This window comes from Lacerta agilis, chromosome 8, assembly GCF_009819535.1.
Source record: "Lacerta agilis isolate rLacAgi1 chromosome 8, rLacAgi1.pri, whole genome shotgun sequence".
NCBI classification, from domain to species: Eukaryota; Metazoa; Chordata; class Lepidosauria; order Squamata; family Lacertidae; genus Lacerta; species Lacerta agilis.
In genome coordinates, this window is record NC_046319.1 from 35,838,857 (window position 1) to 35,848,985 (window position 10,129).

General features: G+C 44.4%; 1 protein-coding gene across 1 annotated transcript; it reads right to left on the bottom strand.

The window, feature by feature from the left end:
• Nucleotides 1–7,218: 7,218 nt before the first annotated feature.
• Nucleotides 7,219–9,746, bottom strand: FOXC2 (forkhead box C2). Its single transcript, XM_033156903.1, is given in 7 exon segments — nucleotides 7,219–8,979; nucleotides 8,981–9,148; nucleotides 9,150–9,206; nucleotides 9,208–9,533; nucleotides 9,536–9,579; nucleotides 9,581–9,731; nucleotides 9,734–9,746. Coding segments are annotated over 7 exon segments (1,566 nt in total). The 3' UTR covers nucleotides 7,219–8,172.
• Nucleotides 9,747–10,129: the final 383 nt, after the last annotated feature.

Below are 10,129 nucleotides of genomic sequence, written 5' to 3' on the forward strand. Positions count from 1 at the left end.
CATCTGTTGAAGGCTAAGGAGTTAATGCAGTTTGTTTCCAGCAGCAGCCATTTCAACATCCCACTGATTGTGCACAGAATCTGATATTCAAAGGTATATTTCTTCTGAAAGCGGAGGTTTCATTTAGCTATCATTGTAGCAACTGTGCCTCTTCTTCCATTAAAAAAAAATTGTAGGAAGAGAGGTTATAGGAGGTTATTGGGGTTTTTGTTTTATGTATTTTATATTCTTATGTTGTATTTTTATGTTGTGAACCACCCTGTGATCTTAGGATGAAAAGCAGTATACAAATTTAAACAGCAACAATCATGAATCCCATCATTAATAACTAGCCTACTTAACTAGATACGATATATGCATACTGTTGATAGAGCAGTTTGGGGTTTTTATTATCTTTGTCTGTTCACCCCCAAGTTTCCCAGGATTTATTTTCTTCCTTTCTGAACAAAAATACCACCCAAATGCAGCTACAGCAATCCAGCTTGGTCCAATAACACTACGGCCGGTGACTCACTTTTAAGCAGAAATACTGTACGGTTGACACGGAACATATCTAGCATTTCATCAGGCGTAGGGGGCCGTGTTTCCTTTTAGAACTTGGTTTTAGATTTTAAAACTTGTTCCCTCTTAAAAAATTTAAAATTATTATCTGGCTTTCCTGTCACTGAAATCTAAATTTAGTTGTCTGCTTCAAGGAGAAAAAAAGTAATAATAACTGGAAGTAAATGGTGAAAGCTTTTGTCACTCGGAGGCAGGGAGAGAACTGGAGTGTTGTTTTTAAAAAAAGAAGGAAGGAAAAAGACTTCAGCAGTTTAGGCTTATATGGATGAAATCTCTTGTAGGCAGGGATAAAAGGAGGCTGTAATCTTAAGCATCCATCATGGGAAGCATATTGCATTGAAATCACTGGGATTTACCTCCAAGCAATAGAGTAATTAAGACTGAACCAAAACACCAAAACCATTGCATTTTTAGTTGAATTGATTCTAGTTGAAACTTAAATCTAGGTAGCAGCAACAGTAAAACAAAAGCAGGCCTTCTTTCATTAGAAATGAATTTGAATGTCCACTGGGAGTGTAAAAAAATAATAATCCTGAACTTTTTTATACTTTTAGAAACCTGGTGCAGAAACACATCCAATGCCTCTGCCTCAAATAAGATTTCAGCAATAACAGTTCTGCACTTTTCAAAGAAACAAAGATGGTGTTGGGAAGAGGATAAAAGTGTGTTTAAGGGGAAAGAAAGGTGATTTGAAAAGGTATATAAGGTGGTAAAATATATTACAGTCGTCAGCAGCCAGCCATTACCAGCATCAAATTGCATATAATTGAGCTAGCGTCACCGATCACATATAACAGATCAAATGTTCATGTCACCTCCAATATCACCCTTTGTGAACAGAGTCTGTTCACACATGCAAATTGTGAATCACCAAGGATTGGAAAATCAAGTGATTTTGACTCAGTTGCATGTACAACGTAGTATGTCGCATGGTTACCCGAAGTGGTGTACTGCTGAATGCCCCATTCGTGGGAAAGCTATAAAATCCTCCTTTGCTAGGAGTAGAAAAAAAAGCCAGTCAAGTCTAGGGATCACCAGGTCACCCTTTGGATGTTCTATTGTAAAATCAACCATTATCATATCCTTCCTTTGGTAGAGGAAAATCAGCCCTAATGGATTCAACAATTCCTCTAGAAAGAATTGTCTGACTTCAAGCAATACTCCAGGGCTATTTATTTCCCTTCTTGTTGACTTGCACTGTAATTTTCACATCTCATTGGCATTCAACTCCCACCTGACAATTCTATCCTTTATATATCCACCAACTAAGATTTCACTTCATGCATCTGACAAAGAGGGTTTGTGTAGACAAACACTTATTTTAAATTTCAGTCTTCAAGTACAAGACTTTTAGGAGTGATGGATTGTGGAGCTTGCCTTAAATTCATGGATTTGTCTCAGATAATTTCATCTGAATGACGGCTATCTAATACTCGGGGGAAGCAGTCTGCATATGCTTAGAGGTAGCATCTGCTTTATTTCACATCCTGCAAAGAGGGGCCACAAACAGCATAACAGACAAGGATGGGGGGGGGGGCTGGAACTGTCCTACCACACACCAAGGATGGGGAATCTGTGGTCCTTCCTGTTTCTTGACTGCAGTTCCCAACCATTTAGTATGCTATCTGGGGCTGATGGGTGTTGTAGTCCATCAACATCTGGAGTGCCACAGGTTTCCCTGACTGAAGCTAGGTCTGCTCAGCGGTTAATAATAGTAGTAACTAATCATCTCACTTTTTTAATTTAAATTGAATGGTGGGCCTCCTTCCTCCACCACCACTGCCACTGGCCCACATCAAGTGTGGGAAATCAGCCAAAGTTTCCTGCTGAACAAGAGCAAAATTCTTAGGCCAATGTTGGCTTTAAACCCATAACCTCCATAACCCAATGTTTGAAACATGAAATTGAGCAGGGCAGAAGTAAACACATAGAAGAGGGTAGGATGAAAGCAAGAAGTTGAGTCCCATTGCTGCCGTAATCAGTGGGACTTTGCAACCCAGGAACTATTCATTCTTTAATTGTAGCAGTTATTTGAGGCAGGGATGGTTGTATAACAGTATTTTTAAAAAAAAAAAGTTCTGCTTTTTCAGGAATTCCTGGAAAAGAAGACTGAGAGGGGGACCCTCAATAGAGAAAGTTGTGAGCAGCCTATTGCAATTATTACAATTCTTTATAATTTTGGGATGTGACTTGCACCCAAAGTCCTGGTATCAGGAATATCAGTCGGTAGCTGATAGAGCATTCTCTGCTTATGATCCTAAAGGGCTCCATGAGAAATTAATGTGCTAATTATCCCCAAATAGGAGCTACAACTAGATTGCTTTATGACTACCGGTAGATAGTAAACATTTGGATCCTATAGATAATAAAGAAGGGAGTGCAACCAGATGCAGAATTTTAATTGACTGGTTCCAATTTCTTCAATTTAAACAAATGGGCATATAGACAAAACCTCTCTAAAATATTTTGAAAAGACAGCAATTTAATAAACTGAAACATTCATGTTTATTAAAAGAAAAGGCCATGTTTGATTTTTAACAATTCTCTAATTACAATACCTGGGCCAAAATAAATACCCTGAAAATATTGACAAGTGTGTCCTAAATGTACATCTTTGATTATTATAAATTCCCCCCTCCCTAACAAACTGAGCTCCTCTCTGAACCAATTTAAGTTTACCGTCTCGATGAAATTGTGAGACCCACAATTCTGTGGCCATTTACTTGAGAAAAATTCTCCTTCAGCAAAAGTATGTATGGGTACACACGCTTAAGCAGGTAGTAAATCTATCTTACTGGTGGATAGATAGACAAATGGATAGACTAGATACAGGGATTGTAAGAACTTGGCGATTATATAGCACTTTCCCTTAAATGCTCCCCATATATCAGAGACAGTCTACATTTAATCTTGAGCGGTTTGGATTTGTTGTTTGAAAGAAACTCTATGATCCACTAATGTGTGTTGTATTTTCATAGTAAGAGTGACTATTCAGTATCTCTTTGCTTGAACAGGATGTGTCATAGAACTGGGGAAAGCACAGAAGACGGCAACCAAATGGGTTTCGGGCTTTCCCTAGAAGGAAAGGCAAAATGGTTTGGGGTTTGAGAAGAATGACAACTAAACGAGGACATGGAACATGGTTATAAACATGGTAGAAGTAAACAGAGCACGGTTTTTATCTCTTATAATGCACAGATCTGGGGTCATCTAATTATGTCGATGCGGAGCACATAAAAGAAAATGCTCTTTTACAGACTGTGCTATGGAATTCACTGTCACAAGATGTGGTGGCAGCTTTAAAAGCAGCATTTGCCAACTTCATGGAAGAGGAGAGGGTCTGCCAATAGCTTTCCATCATGATAGCTAAATGGAGCATTCACATACCGTATAAAGGAAGTGTACCTCTGTATATTACCAGTTGCAAACCACAGGGGAGGTCTGTTGCTTTCTGGTCCTGCTTGTGGGGTTTCCAGAGGCATCTTTGGGCAGCCACTGTGAAAACCAGGCACTAGATTAGGAGCGTTGGACTCCAGCTCCCATCAGCCCAAGCTAGTGTGGCCAACGGTCAGGGATGATAGGAGTTGCAGTCCATGAATAACTGAGTCACTAAAGGCTCCTCAACACCTCACCAGAGGGACCTATGAAGCTCCTTTTATGATTGAAACTCTAAAAAGGCACAACTAATCTGTACTCTTGTGATCCTAAACATACACTCTTGGTTAAGGGTATAACAAATGCTTACGCTGGCTCAGACAAGATTCTTTGCAATCTGCAGGAACTGGACTCCCCATCAAAATCAACTAGCGACTTCCCCTACACCTAGTTCTGCCATGCATTTCCTTCAGCCGTCCTCAACACAGCCCTGCAAGGTAGACCAGTAGATTGTCCCCATTATTACAGAAGCAGAAGCAGAGAGGTTGCCATACCCCACCAAAAGAGACTTTATAACTAGAGATGGAGAAACTGGCCCTTCAGAAGGTGTTTTTGTTTGTTTGTTTGTTTGTGTTGTTTGTTTGTTTTTTACTACAGTTCCCATCTTCCCTTTTTAGTCCGCTGGCTGGGGCTGATGGGAGTTGGAGTTGAACACATAGCTGTCAACTTTCCCCCTTTTTTAAGGGAAATTCCCTTATTTCAAATAGGATTCCCTCACAAGAAAAGGGAAAAGTTGACAGCTATGGTTCAACAACATCTGGAGGGCCACGAATTCCTAATCCTGGGGTAGTCCCTGCCCCTCCCCCCATACAGTACTTTTATTCTTCATAGGTATTTCTTTGCTATTGCTCTTCCCCACCTGCCCCAAACTGTACACCTTTATTCTCTTCCACAGAAGGCTTGAAATCAATGAAAATCCATCCAAATATTGGATTTCGCATGGAAAGGGGGGTTACTAATAACTAGGGAAAACATTTTGTAAAAAAAACAGATTTTTTTTTAAAGAGAAGAGAAAGCAAGAGATTCCAGTATCTAGCACCCCACCCTAAACATCTTTTTAAACTCTCCCCCCCCCACTGATTTGAAATGTGGCCAGAGCTAGGGGTTGTAATAGATTCTTAATCCTGAAGGTTAAGAAATAACAATTTACCTTCTAAACTGAGACCCACCGGGACTCAAAATGTATATTGCCTTTCTTCAATACCAGCCTCTCCTTCAGGAAACACAGACACTTCGCCATTGTTGCAAAATGCTTGCAGGCTAGCGGAAAGTAGTAGCGCTTTATCCATGCTCAGAAACACATTACTTTAGGTATGTATTATCATCATGGGTGTAGCCAAGGAGGGGCACGGAGGGGCAGCTGCCGCCCCAATCAATAAAAATCAATAAAAATACATAGCTAACTGAGGTTCTGCCCCCCCCCACAAGAGGCCTGCCCCGCCCAACGAAAGGCTTGCTCCCCCCCAACAAAAATCCTGGCTACGCCTTTATTATTATTATTATTATTATTATTATTATTAAGCAGCAGTGGTGCTCAAGGCGGTATAAGGGAATGGGGATTCCAGGGCGAAGTTTACCAATCTAACCTCATTTAAGAAGTTCCTATTGAGCAGGCAGAGATTTTGGTTAAGGACGCAATTCCTTGGACGCGGTAGGAAAGTCCTATCGAACTTCGTGCGATTCTCCCTTCGAGGCAGAAGCTACAGAGCTGCAGAGGGATTCGCGCTTGCACGACTGCAGTCCTTGATCCCATTTTTGGGAAGCAAATCCCATTTAGTTTAGTGAGACTTGCTTCCCAGTAAGCGGTCTATGGGCTCCTATTCGAACAGCCTTTCCTTGGAAATCAGACCCGGGTATTAAATCGGTAGAGCTGCTTGCCAGCAGATAAATCGTATCGCGATCGGAACACTACTTCGAATCTATTAATTCGAATAGGGATGTTAATTCGGAAAGTATTGTAGCGCAGCTTTTGGGGGGGGATGTGGAGAACAAAAACCAGCTGACCTCCCTTGGGCATTCTCCTGTGTGTGACACATTTAAAACACAAGCAATGACAATGTTCGTTTATCTAAGCACCGAGATATAAAAGCTATTAGTAGTAGTAGTACTAGTAGTAGTATTACATATAAACATCAAGATTTCGGAACCAATTTAGGAAACCAGCATCTTTTCTTCTTCTTTTGTCTTCCAGCCCAAGCCGGAATAAAGGCGGGGGGTGGGGTGGGGTAAATGAATAGAAAATAATCTACCCGAAAATAAAGTGGGGAGGGGGGACAAAGAGAATGAAAGAGAGTGTAGGACAGCATAATTAAACTGCTTCATTAAAAAAAATAAGCGTTACATTACCTGCTTTAATTATTTTTTTTAATCTATTATTTTGCCTGGAAGCCGGTGGATTTAAGAATCGGGGTAGTGAATAGGAATAGGAACAGGAATAGGAACAATTCCTCTTATTGGGGAATGGGTTTCACTCCGATTTACTACATCTGTCGCGGGAACTTTCTCCCCACCCCCGAGTGATTGCTAGGGGATTTTTTATTTTTTTTATTATTATTATTATTATTATTATTATTATTATATTATTCCTCATTAGAAGCTACACTAAAGCTCTTCAACGGCGCTATCTTAACTAAAAGGATGTCCCATAAAATTCATTAGGGCTTACTCCCAGGTAAAGAGCGTTAGGATCGCTCCTAAACGCGACAGAGATTTTCGTTCCTTCAGACAGCTTCGCAATTATTCACAAGTGACCCTGGCGCAACTCTGGAGGGCGTTTTGACACGGAAGCGAGAGCCAAGGCATCCGTTGGGGATACTTTCCATGAAACATATTTAGAATTGCAGCTTTAAACCGGATTTTGAACTTCCTTGTAGTTCGAAGGCTAACCCTACATTGCCTGGGACCATTCTTGTCCTGATCCCGTGTCAAGACCATTCACAAGTGACGCGCCTCTCAGAGACCTCTCTGGTCCCGATTCCCCACCACCACCTTCTCCTCAGCTGCCTTGCAGGCCTGCACTTCGTTTTTCTTATCATATTTTCGAAGGGTGGAGAGTGGAAAGGGAGGAGGGCTGTAAGCAGGAAAACTGCAGATATTCACACAAACATGCGGCAGACTTTTTGAGGAGAAATAAACAGCACGGATTTATTTTTTTTTTCCAAGAATGAGTACAACAATTAAGACAAAACAAACGTGACAGAGAATTCAAAGAGAATGTTTTTCCCCTAAATGCATTTTGTCGGTTTTTAAAGGATCAGTTCAGAGTGGGAAATCTATTTTACAATTTTAAAAAAAAATCACATACTTGTTGTTTTCTAGCTCTCTGTTTTTCTACTGAAAGTATCAGATACTTTACTTTTTTAAAAAATGTGTGTATTTTCCAATACTTCCCATCCACAACAGTTCATCAAGGGGAAACAACAATAAATTATTCATTTTTTGTAATTCACTTTTAAAAGGGAAAAGGGACTTTTGGTGCGTATTTGTTCACAAAGCCGCAAGAAAACAGGAGGACGTGCACTGATCATTAATTTGATAGATGGAAGAAGATGGGCAACATGGGAAATTTTTAAAGGAATAATCCAGTGAACTCAACTTTAAATATATTAATAATGGCTCTCCACTTAAGCCTGATTTCCCACATATTTACAACGCAATAAACAGAAACTCCCCTCCAAAAAAAATCCCCCCAAAACCCCCAACACCAAAACGTATACTTTATATAGCTGTATCTTAATTATCTTTCCCTTTCAAAAAAAAAATCCTATAAATGGTCGTTGTGGAAATGGTGATTCTCCATAAGTTAACATTGTCCAAGATCACCGTCCTTTTTTCTTTTCACAAATTAAGTTTTGCCACTGTCCTTTACTAATATATTTAACTTTCGTTAAAAATATGTCTCCTCAACTCCCCCAATTATAATTAACTTGAATTAAAAGAAGGCACTGAAGAACACCCCGCCGCACGCGCGCGCACACCCCAAACAGGGATTTCAGGGTTCGTAAAGTTCTATTTTGTGGGGCGGGTCACTTTTTCGCCCCAGTCTTTCGTTTGAATATGAGGTCGTTTAAAAACAAAGCACAGCGCTAATTTCCTTCTATGCAATCTGAAGGGTTCGCTTAAACCCCCTCCCTTGTTTGTTTGTTTGTTTGTTTGTGTTTCCCAGGAGCCGCTCAATCAATACTTAGTGCAGTCATAGGAATAAGGGGTGGTGGTGTGGCGGTATATGGAGGGCGCAGCTCTATAGGGGATCTGACAGGTGGAGTTGGTGCTCACCTGTTGCTCGCTCAGCGCTGTCGAGGTCTCTAGCCCCAGCCGGTGAGTGTTGAACATTTCCCGCACGTTGGAGAAGTTCTGCTGTTGCGCCCCGAAGGCGTGGCTGGGCAGGTGATGGTTGATCTCCGACGTGTGGTTCAGGTACCACGAGGCGGCGGCGGCCGTGGGTTGGCCGCCGGTTTGGTGGTGAGGGAGAGCGTGGTGGTGATGGTGGTGATGGTGGTGGTGGTGGCTGGGGGTGAGGGTCCCCTCCTGCTGCTGCCCCCCGCCCGAGGCCAGATTCATGGAGGTGAGGGGCGAAGAGGCGCCGTTGCTTTGCTGCTGCTCGGAGATGGAGGCGGCGGCTTCCTCCAAGGTGGTGGGCACACACAGGTGAGCGTTCCTCTCACCCGTGTAGAGGCTCATGGCGCGCATGCTGCATTGGTAGCTGCCCCCGGCCTCCCCCAAGCCCCCCTGGCTACAGGCCTGGCTGTAGATGGACGGGGCTTGCGCCTGGGCGTACCCAAGGGGCAAGGAGGACACCATCCCGGCCGTCCTGCTGACGGGGCTGAGCTCGCCCTGCGGCGAAGTCCGCAGAGTCATGATGTTCTCCACGCTGAACCCCCGACAGCCCGTTGGTGCCGGCGCCCGGGTGTGGGGATCACCCGGCAGCGAGCTCTCAGTGGACACCGACGGCGTAGACGCCACGCTCCGCGGGCTGTCCTGCAGGGGCGCTGCCGCTCTCCGGGCTGAGGGTCTCTACCTTGGTGATGATGGGCAGGTCCGGCGAGGAAGCCTCGCTCTTGATGACGATCTTCTTCTCAGACGGGCGGCCGAGGAAGAAGGCGGCGGGGGGGCAGAGGGCGGACAAGGAGGCGTTGCCGCCGGCGTTATTGGACTGCGGGCGTGTCCTTGGAGACGTCGGCGGCCTTCAGAGGCTCCTTGAGGTGCCTTTCCCCGGAGCGTGTCGTCCTTCTCCTTGGAGACGTCTTTCTTCTTGAAGCGCCGGCGGCGTCGGAGGAAGCTGCCGTTCTCGAACATATTGTAAGAATCCGGATCGAGGGTCCAGTAGCTCCCTTTGCCCGGCTTCTTGTCGTCACGAGGCACCTTCACGAAGCACTCGTTGAGCGAGAGGTTGTGGCGAATGGAGTTTTGCCAGCCCTGCTTGTTTTCCCGGTAGAAAGGGAAGCGGTCCATGATGAACTGGTAGATGCCGTTCAAGGTGATCTTCTTATCCGGCGCGTTCTGGATCGCCATAGTGATCAGGGGCGAGTAGCTGTAGGCGGCTTCACCAAGTCTTTGGGCGCCGTGGGCTGGTGAGGGGGTAAGGCCCTAGGAGCGCCCCATACCGGCCGCGTACTGTCGGGTGCCCCGGGTAGACCCCATGGAGCCCGCCATGCTGCCGTAAGTCCCAGCTGTCCGGTAATAGTTCTGCTCGCTCAGATAAGGGACCACTCCCAAGGCGTTGGGGTCCGAGACGAGTAGCGAGCCTGCATGGCGTCGGTTGTTTTTTTTTTAATCCCCTCCCTCCAAAAACGACAACAAAGTCAGATCTTAGTAGAGGGAGGGCAAAGAAAGAAAGGGGAAAATGTGCCCCCCCCTAGGGCCTAGGTCGCGTTGTTCTCAGGAGGCCAAATCGCTGCCCCCCGCCCGCCCCCTCCAATCTCCTCCGCTGAGCGAGGCCTCCTCCTCAGAGCCAAAACATTCTCCGAAGCTGCTTTGCAAAATGGTCGAAACTCTCAAGCTCTTGCGCTGCGATCTGTCGCTGGGATCTCCTCCCGCATGGTTGAAAAGCGACGGCGATGCTCTTGGAAGGAGGAGCAGCGCAATGCACCGGCGTACCAAGGATTTTTTTTTCTAAAAAACAAAAACAAAACAG